The following is a 16413-nucleotide window of genomic DNA, read 5'->3' as shown; positions in this document are numbered from 1 at the left end:
TTAAAGGCTCAGACAAGTCAAGAGCTTTAGTGCTACAAACATATTCGATGCTCTGTGGGGGTAAATTTGACCTCAGTGCATCTTTAGCAATCGTAAAAATAAAGAGTCGTGGTCAGTCTCTTGTTTCAGATTGTGTTAAATAAAACACAGTCAGTCTTTGTATGATGCACTAATAAACACATTTGACCGTTGTACAGCTGAGGTAGCTACTAAATCAGATTCACAGGTCAAAGTTTGACTTGTACTGATGCCTTCAGTAAGTTTAAAGATAGGATTTCACATTTCTAATTTGTTCCATTTTCAGGGAAACTGTATGAAATAAGCAGATGTGTGTCAGACAGTGTGAGACTCCCAGGACTTACATCAATATCACCCCCCACACTGAGTTAAAACTCATGCAGCGCTCGGGCCTCCAGCTGTTACCCAGAGATCATTTGATCATAGACCGTATTTTGATGTGCACAGACGCCCCCTAGAGGTCAGGTCTTATAAAGCTGCAGAAGAAGGAAAATATTACAATTATGGTCATTGATAAATAAAAATTAAAACAAGGGAAAGTCATATGATTTTATTATATTTTCTCAAATACACTTCATGTACACAAAATAAACAAATCTGAAAATTCTAATGATACATCAGACGTGATGTGACATCCTTCATGTACGTTACATACATGTATTTACACCCTCAAACAAGTGTATTAATCTACTGATGGCGAATTATCTTTCAAATTCTACACTTACTGCAGAGTACAGGGAAAGGTGGAGATATTGTGCGTCATTCAGCATGTCAAGTTGAATTTTTTTTATATATTTGTGCAGGATGAACAGAAAAATCTAATTAAGCTGCCAAAAATAGTTTGGCTTCAGACTTGTCACTTCATATAGAAAGTAAGTTACACTGCAGCTTCAGAACCGGTAAATAACTGCTGACAGCACAAAGACTAAACCTGCATGTGCACATCAGATTCTTGTGTTTTTTTCCAGCAACATTTTATAATTTATAATCTTATAATAAATAAAATGTTATAAAACCATGAAATGTGAATTAGAATATCTTACCACCCCGACACTGGGTGACTGTGAGATTCCTCAACTAAACCTATGTGGTATAGTTTTAATCCATCACTCATTTATAGGTAAGCTTTCATAACCTACGTTATGTAAGTCTCCAAATCCACGGGGCTCATCCTGAAACGTTTATCTACAGTTACATGAGGCTTCAGCAGTCTGTGATCAATTCTGTTTCTTTGGACTGTTTCCATACTGAGCTGTTAAAAAAGGCTGTAACTCTGGAGGATAAATTGTACATTAGACTTGTCAAACACAGGTTGCTGAAGCCTCCTCGCATTAGGTGTGAATAAACACTTGTGCATTTTAGCATGAGGTTTTGTCCAACGTCACTGACAATGACAGCAGAGGAGATCAGTACGTAGCCAGTGTGAATACGAGACATTGTGACTGTCAGTTGTACCATATACAGTCTATATTGTAATACAAGGAGTTATATCACAATACGCTACATAGTATATCACAATATTTTGAAACCTTCTTTAAATATGCATACCGGTAAATGTGTGTTTGATGATTCTAGTAACTGCAGCAAGAATCAAAACAACATCAGTAGTTTCTTTTGGAGCCATTTTAAATTTCCACACACAAAAAAGGGGCAAATCACAGCCGAGTTCAATTCGACTCCTTCAAAACACAGAGCTCAAAGCAACAAGAAAGCTCAACACTTTCTGTGTGTATTACTTGTCCACCTTCATCTTCATTCACTCTGGCGCTTTAAACAGTTACAGTGACAATGTGTGTACTCATGTTGTACTCAGTGTTCATGACATGGTCGTACCAGATCCCACGTTGAACTAGCTGCGGTACATTGAGTACATTCATTACGTCGCCCACCCCTGGATGACAGTATGCATACTCCATTGCTCATATGAGAATATAACTGTTGTTTTTTAGACAGAGATGACAAATTGTGACTCCCCTCCTGTAATATTACACATTTGGGTGGATACATATAATGAATAGGCGTCTAAATACTGCCTTAGAAAGCCAGCCTTCCTTTAACGCACTAAAATAACCCTGTTCAACTGTCAAAAACTGTGCAACACATGCAAAACAGTCTGGGGGGTAGCAGCACCCCTCCCTCTCCAGTCTCCACCTCCTCCCCCCTGAGAGTCGTAACATGTGACCCCAAGGGGGACACACATCTGTCGGCTGCTTCTTCTATTTCAAGGCCTGCTGAGGTTCACAAATAGCAGGCCTGCCATGGTCAGCAGCATCGCCACAGTCATCTCCATCATCTTCCCCTGCCTCCACCTGCTGAGCTGCTCCTTCTGCTGCTCCTGCATGCGCTCCTTCCTGGCTCTCATCTCCTTCTCCCTCTGCAGCTGCTCCCCGTAGTGAGCCCGATAAAAGGCGTCAAAATCAAACATGGTCTTCCCGCCGGTTTGTGAGAAGCGTCTGGCCCTCTGCTGCTGCTGCTGATGCTGCTGCTGGGAAGAGCCCGTGGATCTGCTCGAGGTGTCTTTGGGGGACGGTCTCCCCGCACCTCGGACGTCTGACTGGCTCAGGATGCCCCGGTCGTACTTCCTCCTCAGGCTGATGTTGCCCAGCACGGTGTAAGCCTCGCTGATCTCAGAGAAGCGCTGGGTGGCCTCCTTGCTCCCCGGGTTCTTGTCAGGGTGGTAGATGAAGGACTGCTTGTAGTAGGCCGTCTTGATCTGGGACTGTGTGGCGGCGGGGGTCACCTTGAGGATGTCGTAGTAGGCCGTCCTGCTCCTGTACAGCAGAGACGTGTCCTGTGAGTTCCCCTCGCTCCTCCAGCTGTAGCTCCTAGACGAGTCTGCACCTTTACACGGTCTATGGTCTGATGCACACGGGTCAGGTTGCAGTTTCAGACGTCTCAGCCTCTGTCCACATCCCGCCGGCCTCTCTGATCCCTGATCCGCCAGGATGAAGAGGACGGTGCAGAGAGCTCGGAGCTGCTGAGGGGACGTGAAGGCGTCAGGGTGGATGGAGACAGCTCCTCTGGTCCAGCATGTCATCCTGCACGGCGGCAGCCTGTCCTGCAGGAGAGGCTGCAGTCTCGCAGCCAGGTACAGGGCAGCTTTCTGAGCCTGGACGCTCCCTCTGGGCTGAGCTAACCCGGTGAGACGGGATGAATTGTCCAGCTGCAAAGACGCGGCACAGAAGAAACGTCCATTTACCTGTTGACGTTTGCTTTTCCTCCCTCTGGAAAGTTTCTCCGGTTTGCGTTGTGTTGTGTTGTTGTCTGACACTGGCTGAAGTTCACGTCCGTCCCGGGCCGGTTGCTCCTTCCCGCGGCTGTCACCGACGGAGCGGGTCACCAGCAGACCCCCGGGACTCTCTCCGGCGACCACCGGGCGGCCCTGGCCGGTCCTGAGGGCGGACAGCCGGTAAACTCCGCCGCCCAGCCGCTGACCGACCTCTGCCATTTTACCCAGGAGAAGGGACCGGGGGACCGGCCGGAACACAGCGGCGGCTTCCGGTAACGTCACACGGCCAGGAGCCAATCAGAGCCACTGTTTACAGGAAGTACTTTATCATCGACCAATCATTTGGCAGGGAAAAGGTTACGGCCCAACTGGAACAGATAATAGAAATCGACTCTATTAATTCATTTTGGACTAATCTATGCTTTCCCATTGATTATTTAAATGATTTTCTGCACATAAAATACAAGTATTTTTTTTTTAATCTGATGACCCAAACCTAATATTATATTTATGACTGGTCTCAGGTCTCAAAACATTTAAAACGTTTCACCTTATTTCACCTTTAGGCTACACTAAAGTAAACTACATTTGTGGAAAAGTGTAAACATACATTTTGTATGTTAATATAATTATACTTTATTTCTGTTTTTGTTCTCTGTTATATTATATTATACTTTACTTTCTTCATCTTTACTTTTCTTTTATTTTTTATTTTTATTTTTTTGTTATGACATCGACTTTTGCTGTGTCGTTTGACGCAGCCAGCAGGTGGCGGTGTATTGTATTTTACATCGGGTTTATTCTCGCGTTAAGTCCGGCGAAGAAGAAGAAGCATCACATGTGGACCTGCTTCCACCACAACGTTTAGCTTGTTTATAACCAGATATTACAAATTAATTGATCCTCTTCAGACACCGACACCAGCACCGGGAGGTCAATGGCGTCCAGCTGCCGCCGGCCGGAGCACACGGCTCCTCCGGACGTGGTGAGTCCCTCGGTTTATTGTGTTTCTGTAACTTAGCTGCTATGCTAACGACGCTTCGTCTCAGCTGCAGCAGTCTGTCTGGACATTTAAACACATTTAACTTCCGTACAAGAGCAAAGTCAGTGATTGTGTAAAGTTAGCAGCAGCAGGAAATGTCATAAGGAGTTGGGGACATTCCTTCATGCTATATGGGACTGTCCTATATGTACTGCCCTTCTGGAAGGTGGTGCTGAAAAACCTTGAAGGATGGCTTAAACCAGGGGTTCTCAACTAGTCTCACTCTGGGACCCACATTTTCCCATGGTCATTAAGTCGCGTCGCGACCCACTTTTATGGAATTCAAACCAAGAATTTTGTTTTAAAGCCTTTAAAAACTCATTTTACTCTTTATTGAGCAAAGTGCATTTCAGGGCACATGGATGAAACTGAGGAGGACCATGGCAACTGCATGTACAGAAGTGAATAAAAAAATATCAAATGATATATTTGACTTCTAATGCATCTCTGCATTCAGAGCATATTCACAAAAGTGAATAAATATCAAATTGCACAAAATAAAGACCCACAAAACACAAGGTATTTTCACTGCATTCAGGCCACATTAATAAGAAACTGATATCTTTGCATTCAGAGCAAATGGAGCAAATAAGAAACTGAGGAGGACCATTACAACTGCATGTGTTCACGTGTCTCGTGTGCCTTTAAAAATAAGTTATTTTTCAAAATAATATACATGTCCAACATCAGATGTGCATTAAATATTATTTACTTTTTTGACCAGCTGTCCGCGACCCATGTCAGAACGGGTCTGCGACCCACTTTTGGGTCCCGACCCACCAGTTGAGAACCACTGGCTTAAACAACCTTTACCAGAATCCCCACAATTATGCCTGTTAATGGATAGGGCTCTAATGCCACCAGGCCTGACCAAAGCAGAGGTCCGGGTGACAATAACTGATCTTGTTGTTGCGGCTCGACTCATACTACGCAAGTGGAAGAGCCCACATAAACCAGAGCTTGTGAAGTGGTTAAAACTGCAGACAAGAGACTGCTGCCTTTGAAAAGATGGTTGCCAGGGTTAATAATGTTCCAAGTAAAATTAGTCAGATATGGGAAGTCTTTGTGAACTACATAAGGGATGTGCCATAGAGGGGTGTAAGGCATGGTTGGAATGATAGTTACATTGCATGTAATTGTATTTATTTATGCTTTGAATATGTATGAAGCATAACCCTAACCCTAACCCATCAATGTTATATTTTATTTTTATTTTTTCAGATATTTTTTTTTCTTTTTTTGCCTGTTTTTCTCCTCGTCCTATCAATCTGTTTCTCCTTTTTTACTTTCTTAAACAGACTATTAATTTGTGCGATATCTGTAACGCTTGAAATGTCTGTAAAGTCATGTTAAAACAAATAAAAATTTGAATGACAAAAAAAAAGTTAGCAGCAGCAGCAGCAGCAGTATAATGAGGTTTTAATCATGTGCTCTCATCTCCGCAGTTCTACAATGAAGAGGAGGCCAAGAAGTACTCTCAGAAGTGAGTCTGGATGTTACAGTGTGTTGAAGCACATCAGCCTCTGAGATGTTGTGGAGTAGATGCACAACAGCACACATGTTCACAGTGGGTAGAGGGAAACTCAGTATTAACGTGTACTGGGCCAATTAATGCAGTCTGGTGTGTTAGTTCTGTAGTAAATCCTCCTCCAGTGAGGTTGTGACTGCAGAAGTGCAGGTAGATGTTGATTCCCATTTGCTGGTGTTCCCATTATTATTATATCTGAAGAAGGTTGGACAAATAACAGATCACCTTTCGTATAATTGAGATCTCTTGGACAGATGTTGAACAGCACTTATCAGTACAAATATGAAAGTGCTTCACATGAGTCAAGTACAAAATATCAAAGCAAATGAGATTAAAAAGACACAACACAGTGAATAATATTGGAAGCTGTGGTGCTATTGAACATTTTCTTACACATAGAGCAGTGTCTGTATATAGTCCACACCCATTGATAGAAATGGGGTGAACAAAATGATACATGTGTATTACAGTAGGATGTATGTTATATGTCATGTGGTTGCTATGTTCTACTTTGTTTTTCTTTGAGTCATGTCCTGCTTCTACTTGTTTTCCATTATATTGATTCATGCTTTTGTTTGTCTGTGTAATCTTTGTGTTAGGTGTAAAGTTTTAGTAGTAACAATTAGAAAATTAGTTTTCAAATATTTTAATGACCCGCAAAACCCATTTTTAAACCAGTGCTCCAAATGCTCTCTGATTTCAGATGATTAGCTAGTTTTCTTGATTTTATGTCACTGGTTTTACAAATCTCTCTGGTTTGGAATGAATAATAATAATACAATCAATTGTTAGTTGCAGCTTAACTTGTTTGTAGCAGCTTCAGTATTTTGCACTAGCCTATCAATAACAAGCTGCAGACTATCTGTAGAATGAAAGTTAAAGACAGATTACCTAATCCAAAACTGATTGCAGTTTGCCACATGTAAAGGTTAACTTTCATGTGAGAATGTTTTTGCTTTTTAATTTTTTAATTTTTAATTTTTTGCCTTGCAGCTCTCGTATGATTGAGATCCAGACCCAGATGTCAGAGAGAGCTGTCGAGCTTTTGAACCTGCCAGAGGGACAGCCATGCTTCCTGCTGGACGTGGGGTGAGTGACACTGACTGTGCTATTAATCTGATTAACCTGAACATAATACGGATCTCAAGAGTAAATATAATCTTATCAAGCCATTTAGTCTAAAGGGTGACTGCGAAAAAGCTCTGTTTGAGGTGATGATAGTTTGATGGTCGAGAGTCATTTTGTCTGAATGTCACCAGGTTTTTATTCTTTGTTTTCACTTAACACCTCATAATATCCCGAGTTACGCTGTGACCTTGTGTGTGTGTGATGTCGTCTGTCTCTCAGGTGTGGCTCTGGTCTCAGTGGAGACTACCTGACGGAGGAGGGGCACTACTGGGTGGGAGTTGACATCAGCAAGGCAATGCTGGGTGAGTCTGACTGACACTCTTACGTTCAACCAAAAAAACACAAAAACAGCTGAATGTAATATCAATTGAAGAAGAGATTTCTATCTTATTTCTCATGTTTGTCTTCCTGTGACAGATGTTGCATTGGACAGAGAAGCAGAAGGAGACCTTTTACTAGGGGACATGGGCCAGGGGATGCCTTTCCGTCCCGGCACCTTTGATGGTTGCATCAGGTGAAAAACAAAGCATGCTTGTGAATTAATGTATGAAAAAAAAATTCCATGGACTAATGTCTGACTCACTTTCTTTGTATTTATTGATTTACTCCCTGTCAGTATTTCTGCCCTGCAGTGGCTTTGCAATGCTGATAAGAGGTCACATAGTCCTCCAAAGAGACTTTATACCTTCTTCAGCACTCTCTACTCTTCTCTGGTAAGTTTCTATCACTCTTGTTGTTGCCTTTTTTTGAAGAGAAAAATATCATCCACCCATTTATCACATTTTACCATGAACACCTTTACTTACTTCTCCTTGCTTTACCTTTGTCTTTCAGTCTAGAGGTGCTCGTGCAGTTTTTCAGCTCTATCCAGAGAACTCAGAGCAGGTAAAAACACTCAGTCAGTAGATGTAAAACCTGAAGTTTTCTCCAGAGTCTTGTGCTTCCCTTCAGTTGTGTTCTTCTTCCAACTCTAAAGCTGGAGCTGATCACATCACAGGCCATGAGGGCGGGTTTCAGTGGAGGCTTGGTGGTGGACTACCCGAACAGCAGCAAGGCTAAAAAGTAAGTACCTACGAGCAGCAGGGCTTTTATTTTGACATGTCGAGCTGCAGCCACCCGCAATTGATTCCTCCTTAATAGCCTGTGAAATTAGTACCAGTGTATTCACAACACAACACTAATTAGAACAGGGCCACTTCCATATCGACTCGCTCTTTGTCAAATTAGACCTGTGATAAATTAAAATGATTTGCCTGGTTTGCTTTTCTCTCTCTCTCTCGCTCTCTTGCTCTCTCTCTCTCTCTTTTTTGCACACTCTTTGTTTATTTCCAGGTTCTTCTTGTGTCTGTTTGCTGGAGTAACAGGAGTCCTTCCCAAAGTAAGACACAAAGGAGTCAGACACATCAGTAGATATTGTGTTTTGATTTGTTGTAGCTACATTATGGTATCTGCTCTGGTTCTGTTCTTTTCAGGGATTGGGAACAGAAACTTCAAACCAGTCTGTTTCAAACCAGGTCCAGTATTCAGGACAAAGGTAAAGACAGAGACACACTAGTTCAACAACTACTCTAAAAGAAGGTTTCATATTTATTGATTGTGTATCCAACAAAGTGAATCTAAAGATCTTTGAATAGTAGTAGGATACATTGAATTAACTTTATTTTAAAGATGAAACAATGGTATTAATGTTTTTATATTTGCTAATTCTGTCTTCTCACGTGCAGTAATATGCTGCTTTTCATATTTAAAGGGACAACGAGGAGTTTCTATTTGGTTATAAAAAAGTCTCACGTTAATGTGGATGAATCTACGCTACCCACACTTGTTAATGGGCCCATTTTTGATAAATATATCGTTTTGTCTCTATCGTTATTTTGTTATTATTAGTGGTGGTGGAAATGCTGGGCTTTCGCAGCGAGTTTTGAGAATAACGCCGCTGAATCGCTGTTTATGGTCAGAACTACGACGGTAACTGAACCTCTTTGAACCGCTGACTTTAATTCTTGATGAATGAAAACATGAGTCTGTCTTGCACCGGTCGAAGAATTCTACGGTGTGCGCGGAGGCTCATAAATGTAGTGTGAAAACGCTTCGCTTTTCCAAAACTCCTCGTTGTCCCTTTAATTTGTTCCTTGTTCCTTGAAACACTGGGTTTTGGGAATGTGTGCACAGTATTTTCACTATTTTAATTTTACTGACTGTTGTTATTAGATGCAGCTTTAATGTACTTGGATTTAGATAATCTAAAATTTTAAAATCTTCTAGTTTATTACTTGCTGTTATCAGAGTAAGCTGGTCTGGGCAATAATAGGTGCCGGTTCAGTCATACCTGGCTCGATGAAGCCAAAAGACCAAGAGAAATCTCAAAGGGTCGTTGTCCTGCCTGACTGGAGACACTGTCGGGCAGGTTTTCCTCCCTTTCACATAATGATGTTCTGGTTTCTATTAATGGTTACACCAAGAGCCTGGGTGAGTGAAACTTTTCAGACACAAAGTTTTGCCATGAAGCTAATCACCTCCACTGTGTCTTTGTGAAGATGCCGGTTCAAAAACATGAAAGGCAAATCTGCGAAGAAGGGACGAGATTGGATCATGGAGAAGAAGGAGAGGAGGAGAAGACAAGGGAGGTATGTACATGACAAACAAATGGATTTATTTATATTGCTGCAATGAAATATTCATGTTCTAAATAATGCAAGCTTCAATTGAATCATTTCTGATTAGTTGTGTTTTGTAACGCTCGCTGACAGCTCCCCTCTCACCCTCTCTCTCCCCCTCTCTCCCCCTGTGCCTTGTGTTTGATGGCCTGCAGGGAGGTTAGAGCCGACACAAAATACACTGGACGTCAGAGAAGACCTCATTTCTAGCTCTGACTCATGCAGCTGTGCCTTCATTAGCTCTCGTCTGCGCCGCTTCGCACACAGACGGCCACCTCCGGAGCTGCAGAACAGAGAATTTCTCTACACTCTAATTCAAGTGGATGTGAGAGAGAGTGAAATGCTCTTACAGTCAATCATTTTTATATTTGGTTGAGTCCTCTCATGGCGGTAAAGACTCTCCACTCCCCATGTTCATGTCGGCTGGAACATTATCAAGTACCGGTACACGTGCGGATGTGCACTACCCACTGTTGACATTAAGTTTTTATTAATTATGAAACATAATTCTCCATTTCCCATCAGCCTCTTAATGTTTTATCTAAAATGTTTTCTCAAAAATAGATTTGTATTGAATTCACTGCATAGTTTTTTGTACAGAACTGAACAACTTCTATGCATTTGTAAAACTGCAAAATCTTCTCTGTACAGCAAATGTGCAAAATGACACATACAGTACATATCCAATACTTGTGTGTAATTGTGTGTGATGTTCCTGAACAATTTGGCAGTTCATTAAGGTAATGAATATTATAAAAAGGAGAAATAGAGTAAGTAGAACTGTAAAATAAAATAACACAGACTAACTGTGTACTACTATATTTCTATGTTGCCTTTTTAATGTGGATCATTCTTATCAGGAGAGTAGCACATGACCACCTTCTAATACAAACAGAAAGCTAATAAGGTCATTTAATTTGTTCTGGCTGTTAGAAACTCACATGTACCCTCATATTCAGGACTATTGAAAACACATGTAAGAAAGATGCATAAGGTACGATTTAAAGTCTAAATTCCTTGATTTTGCACAATATTTCTGGATAATTTAGGTCCCCTGCTTCCTCCATACCAGTCAGCACCATATGTGTCCAACAGAGGTCGCTGTGCGCTTTGGCACAACACAATCCACCTGGGCGTTATCTCTGAACCTGCTCAATCAATAACCAAATCCAACACAATTTCAGCACTCGGCCCACAGATCTCTCCGGGGGTGATATCTCTGTAACTCCACTCTGCAGTCAGTCAGACAGACGTTAACGGAGCTGACAGAAACTTAGAGAAGAGATTAAGGTTTTTAGGGGGAAAAAAGGCCAATTAGTGCGGATTGAGTAGGAAGTTGCGGGTGTGTAATGGGTTAACGGCGGAAGGCCTCGCCTTACCTTTCATGCGCGTCACCAGGCTCTGTAAAGTGGTCCCATCATCCCCGCACCCAAACCGAAGGAGAGGAAAATCACCGCGGCCAGACGCGCCTTCTCCCTCGGTCGCTCTCGCGTCATCCTGCCGGTGTCCGCCCCGCCGCTCCATCACCAAACACCCAACACCCACAAGACAGCGCCAACTGAGAGAACAAGAGTTTATTCAGCGGAGCAACAGGGAACCATGAAGGACCGCATGCAAGAACTTAAACATGTGAGTAACTGTTTGGTCGTCTGCAGCGGCTCTCTCAGCCACCTGCTCTGTGGTGAGGAGAGAGCGGCTGCAGGGAGCTCGGAGCCGGGCGCGCTGATGGAGCAACAGTTGTGACTCTCGGCTCTGATGGAGGCTGAGATGTAGTGGTGTAACACCGGCGACCGGCGCACATCGATACTGAGCTTTACTGTGTGTTTGTGACTGAGGGTAAAACGCAGATTGGACAAATGATTTTACATGTTTCATCAAAGTAAAAGTCATTTCCCTCCCCGTCTCAATTACAGGAAGTCTCTGGAGCTCAAGAGGGAGTTATAGGATGGAGACTTTGCTCTTAATGGGATTATTTATAATGTCATTCAGTTTACATTTATTGTTTAATTTGAACATTTTAATACTGTAATTATTCTATTAACAGTTTGCTATTAAATAGCAAATTATGTATCCCTTGTGTCTGCAGTGAATACATTGGTGTGTGTGCATGTGTGTGAGATCGATCACGCCTGATCTGTAGTAGTGTGATTGCAGTGGGAAATTGGTCCCAGTTCGCCCATTCCACCTGTTAAATGTCCACCCTCTGCGCGTCACAGGCGGTTTTATCCCCTCCAAAAATCAAACCCTTAAACCACCCACACCCAGCACAGTGGTTAGTACATAACAATTGTTTTACATTTTTATCAGGGCTCTGTGAGAGCAGGGAGGGAGCTCTGTCTTACATTAATGATTCAGAGTTCCCATCCCACATTCTCTAATCATGATAATTAAATCTTTACTTCTTACATTTTGAGCTGGTTACAGACACACACAAACACACACCAGATAGTTTTTTAAACTATTTATAATTGATGCTGTTGAAAGATGCATGGCTGACTAATGACAGTGTTTGGTCAGATACAGAGGAGTCATTGAGTGTTATCCTCCATAGGAATGCTGGTGGTTTGAGCTTGATATTGGCTGTTGTGTGTGTGTGTGTGAGAGAGAGATAGGTAAAGTGGTCATTGTCAGATCTGGGTAATTGGCAGTTAAGCAGAGGACAGAGAGGGGAAACAATTTACAGCTCCTCAGTTTTCAGTGAAGATCGAGCTATGAATTGGCCTCCAGGGAAACAACCCAGCCCTGCCAATTATATATGTGTGTGTGAGTGTGTGTGTGTTCAGCAGAGGCGTGTCTCTAGTCTGCCATGCTGCGTCCTCACAGTGCAAGCAAGATGCAGTTGTCAAGAGAGACAGAAATAGCCTAAATCTTCCTCACCAGCTTCAGTGAGAAAGCTCAACCAATATTCAACCAAAACCTTTCGGGGTCAACAGAAATTTTGTATCAGCTGCCGGTGCTGATTCTATTATCTTGCATTATTTTTGATCACATCTTTCATGTCTGAGAAAAGGCAGCTGCAGCGGCTCCAGTCAGATCCATTTCAAGCAATCCAGACCAAATAAAATCAAAGTAAATTGCAAGTCACAGACAGTTATTTCCCATCAGCACCAGATTAATATTGTTTCCCGTTTAAAGCTTGGAGTTATTACAGCTTCTTGAATCTCATGAAGGGATCTCGGTGAGTCTGGACCACACTTCATAACTCACTGTAGGAGGAATTACATGTGCAGTTGTTCAACAGCTCTGAACTATAATGCAATAGAAAAGGGCTGCAACTAATTATTGTTTTCAATACTGATTAATCCGCTGAGTTATTTTTATCTGTTGTGTAGGAGATTGTGTCTTTGTCTAACGCCTTTGTCTGATATTAAGATATTTACTCAGAGTTGAGATGCTGAAACAAGCTAATTTTGCCATAGTGGGATAAATAATCAATTAATTTACTAATTGTTTCAGCTCTGTGAGATGCAGCTTCAATTTGGAGAAATGTTAAACTTGTGCTCACGCAAATGTCACTGCACAGGTTTGGTGATGAAATCTCAGTGGGTTTCTAGCACTGAGTTTGACATTAACGCTGGTCTCAGTTGTTTGGTTGCAGCACACAACAACCAAAGCCTGGTGTAGTTAGGCAATAGTTTTTTACTTTGCTCCTTGCACAGCCATTGACAAATTTACTTGTGCCAAAACATGTTAAATCTTGTGTATAAATGACTGATAGTTCTGCTTTTTACTGAGACATCACTTCAAACCGTGCAGCTGACTGCACAAACCCATGTCTTATTGCTTCCACGTACCATTGCCGGACTAACGATGGTCTTTTTGGTTTTCAAACTGGAAAAGCTGGCGGTTCTTCTGGAAGAACTGGCATAAAATTAAAACATTTTGCACAAGTGGGTTTTGAATAAATTTGTGGCAAGAAACAGGCCGCGCATGCTGCTGGTTTGGTGTTTCATTTTCTATGACTGTATATATACGTCTTAAGAGTTTTGAATGAAATTTGAGTCTCTCAAGGGGTCGTCTCGTTATAACGGTGGGGATTTAAGTGCCCTATGTTGCCAGGGAAACAGCCCCTGGTAGGGTCCCTTGGGAAGCGCCTAATTATGTTAAGGCACAGCAAGTCAAACTTTACGTGGATATGATATATCCAAACAAAATCCAGTGTCAAGATTTTCTGACATGATTTTTCTCTCCCAACTCTCATTTTTATGGTGAACAGCCCGAGCTCAGAGGATTGCTCCAACCTGAGGCTGCAGCCTGCTGCGACTCAATGGATGTCTGCAAGTGAATTTCATAAAGGCATTGAGTTATTGTAGATAGTGACATCTCACCAATACCTGATCCATAACTGTTATTTTTGGAGCTTTCAATAGTTTTTAGTATTTCATGCGGGAATACTTTATCTCTCAATTAAAGGACCAGTGAGTGGGATTTTGTGGTGTCTTGTGTAGAAGCTGAGCCCCCCCCCCCCCCCCCCTCCCAAAAGCTCCCTGTCAAAGCAAGTAGGAGAAACTATGGTGACCTTTAGGCAACAAAAGCACAAAAGATATGTCCATTTGTGTCTGCTGTGATAGGAAGCCGCTCGGTATCAAGAGCTAATTCTAAGCTACGAGGGGTAAGCTATGAAAACACATTTCCTAGTTTCCGCTGATTATCTACTAATTAAAACATTATTATGAATATTGTATTCCATTTCTTCTAATAGGGACCGTTTACTTTAAAGATAATTGCAAACACCGTGTGACGAAGATATTAAAAAACCAGACATAGGAGCAGCAAGAAGAGGACTGAGCTTTACAGAGTTTGTAGGAGCAGCGTCCTTTCATACGTTTCTAGACTTCTGCTGCAACTTTACTCACCCCTTGCATCTGTGTGATTTTGTTTTTGCTCTCACTTGTGTGAGGGTGAAACCTACAGGTGTGTGAGGGCTCAGTATCTGCCCATGAGTCTATTCTGATAGCTCATTAACCCGCCGCCTAAAGCTGCCAGTCTCTATAACTGACATGGTCATAAGGCGGCGTCTCCTCTCTGCCTCACCTCGTCCCTTCGCTCCCAGTTGGCCCAGCAGTTATTAAGTGACAGATGGTGCAGATATGATGCATTTGTCAGCTTTCTTCAAGCTCTCTTAAACCTAAGGGGGAACACACTGATTAGGTTATTACAGATTTCACACACCACCGGGACAGTTATCAATCAGATGCGATTGTTTGTCATTTCGCAGCAGTGAGTTATTTATTTAGATGGGCATTATGAAAGCTGCACCTGTAGCAGGCCATTTCGCCTTCACATCTCCTCATTTTTTCCTGACGTTTTATCAGCTCCGGCTTTTTTGCCCCGCCGTCTCGTCCCTTTGATTGACTATATCTGTCTCTTTTTTCCCCCATCTCCATCTCTTAAATAACAACCCTCTCTTTTCTTTCATCCTCTCTGTAATGGTGAGTCCCTCCATTATTGCTCTTTGCTCTTTCCCTATCAGTGATTTATCAGATGGCTTCCTGTCCTCCCATATGTTTTTCTCCCTCTTCTCTGTGCAGCCTTGTTAGTCGGTGTTAGTATTGGTTCAGGCAGGTTTATGTGTGTGTGGTGGGACTGTCACTGCTTGGCGTTGGAGTGACACATTAACTAATCGGATGGATATAGAGCACTGACTCAGAGGCTGTGTGTGTCATTGACCCTCTTGTTTCCCCTTTTCTTTTCATTATCCCTCCTCTTTTTTGTCTGCTCACATCCATCTCCCCTTTATTTGAGGTCTTTACCTCTTTCTCATCTGTCCTTGAACCTGATCTTAGCTATTGACACTTCCTCCGTGACACAAAGAACAGTGAGAGTAAAGAGCCACTTTGCTCGCTATTGAACTCAACACTCCTACAGAGTCAGAGGTTTTATTTTTCCTCGTTCAAAACTTCACTTAGATCTGCAGCTGCTCCTTCTGACCCACAGATGAGCTTTTCTCCTCAAACTCAGTGGTGGGCTGATGAAGCAGCAGTAAAATGCACCGTCACACAGTCCTGTATTGTCACTTAACCATGAGAAAAGTGCATGCATGTACTCACTTGCAAACACATTATTAATCAACACATATAAGCTGCATAATTGCATTAATGAGCCTTGAAATGAATGTGACCAATCTGGCATTTCACCAGGGACTTGTCTGTCTCTGCAAATGAGGTGACAGTTGCAATGATATCTGTTGGCCGCTAATACTTATTTTGGAAATGTGTGAATGGAGAGTCCATTGAGCTGTATAAAATCCTTATCCAGCATGAAATAAGCAAAGCGTTGTCACTTCTGTCATTTTTTATGATTTCTGTACTACTGATTGGTTTCATGGTTTCGTCTGTGTAGTAAAATCTTGTTGTTTGTTCATAAAGAGCAGCAGCTCCTGAAGCTAATAGACATCCTTATAATAAGTAAACACATTTCTGTAATCAAACCTTCCCCATCTGTTGCGCGAGAATTTGCTTCGGGTCATCTTTGTTACCGCTGCTAAAATTGAATTTGTAATGTGCTGACCTCATCTTTCACATCACATCATCTCATAATCAAAGGCAGCAGTGTGGTTGTGTAGCAGCGCAGACGCCACATCTTTATCACAGATTCTTGTTGGAAATTAACATCTCCCTACATTATTTACAACAAAATTAACTGTCAGTGACCTCACAAGGCCCCAAGTAGCTCTGTCTGTCTTTGTCTTTAACCCATAAGGACCCACGGTGACACGGGTGTCACACTGCCTTCAAGTGTCCTGGAAAGCCCCTTACACATATTTATGTTGAACTTTTAACTCATGAAGTCCCTAAGTGACATCTACTCA

The 16413-nt window shown here is 42.2% G+C and overlaps 3 protein-coding genes across 8 annotated transcripts in view; 2 read left to right on the top strand and 1 right to left on the bottom strand.

The window, feature by feature from the left end:
• Positions 1-553: 553 nt before the first annotated feature.
• On the bottom strand, positions 554-3520 carry dnajc30b (DnaJ (Hsp40) homolog, subfamily C, member 30b). The gene has a single exon (XM_085796359.1). The coding sequence runs from the start codon at positions 3464-3466 to the stop codon at positions 2240-2242; it is 1227 nt and encodes a 408-aa protein (XP_085652485.1). The 5' UTR covers positions 3467-3520; the 3' UTR covers positions 554-2239.
• A 545-nt stretch (positions 3521-4065) lies between these two features.
• bud23 (BUD23 rRNA methyltransferase and ribosome maturation factor) lies at positions 4066-10423 on the top strand. The gene is made up of 12 exons (XM_085796381.1): positions 4066-4232; positions 5735-5772; positions 6811-6906; positions 7165-7247; positions 7363-7459; positions 7562-7658; positions 7780-7830; positions 7922-8007; positions 8278-8323; positions 8418-8479; positions 9483-9572; positions 9758-10423. The coding sequence occupies exons 1-12, from the start codon at positions 4185-4187 to the stop codon at positions 9810-9812; spliced, it is 849 nt and encodes a 282-aa protein (XP_085652507.1). The 5' UTR covers positions 4066-4184; the 3' UTR covers positions 9813-10423.
• A 333-nt stretch (positions 10424-10756) lies between these two features.
• Positions 10757-16413, top strand: part of stx1a (syntaxin 1A (brain)) — a 61101-nt gene continuing 55444 nt past the window's right edge. For 5 of the 6 annotated variants that reach the window (XR_015037498.1, XM_085796375.1, XM_085796377.1 and 2 more), the window contains exon 1: positions 10968-11231. Coding sequence is in view for 5 of the 6 variants with exons in the window: in XM_085796375.1 (XP_085652501.1) it covers positions 11202-11231 (30 nt within the window). In the remaining variant the exon portion in view is untranslated. Of the gene's footprint in view, positions 11232-16413 lie in introns of all 6 variants that reach the window. The other variant, XM_085796376.1, reaches the window with a different exon arrangement.

This window comes from Trachurus japonicus, chromosome 13, assembly GCF_045865225.1.
Source record: "Trachurus japonicus isolate A0001 chromosome 13, Traja_1.0".
In the NCBI taxonomy this organism is placed as follows: Eukaryota; Metazoa; Chordata; class Actinopteri; order Carangiformes; family Carangidae; genus Trachurus; species Trachurus japonicus.
This window is presented reverse-complemented; position numbering and strand designations above follow the sequence as displayed.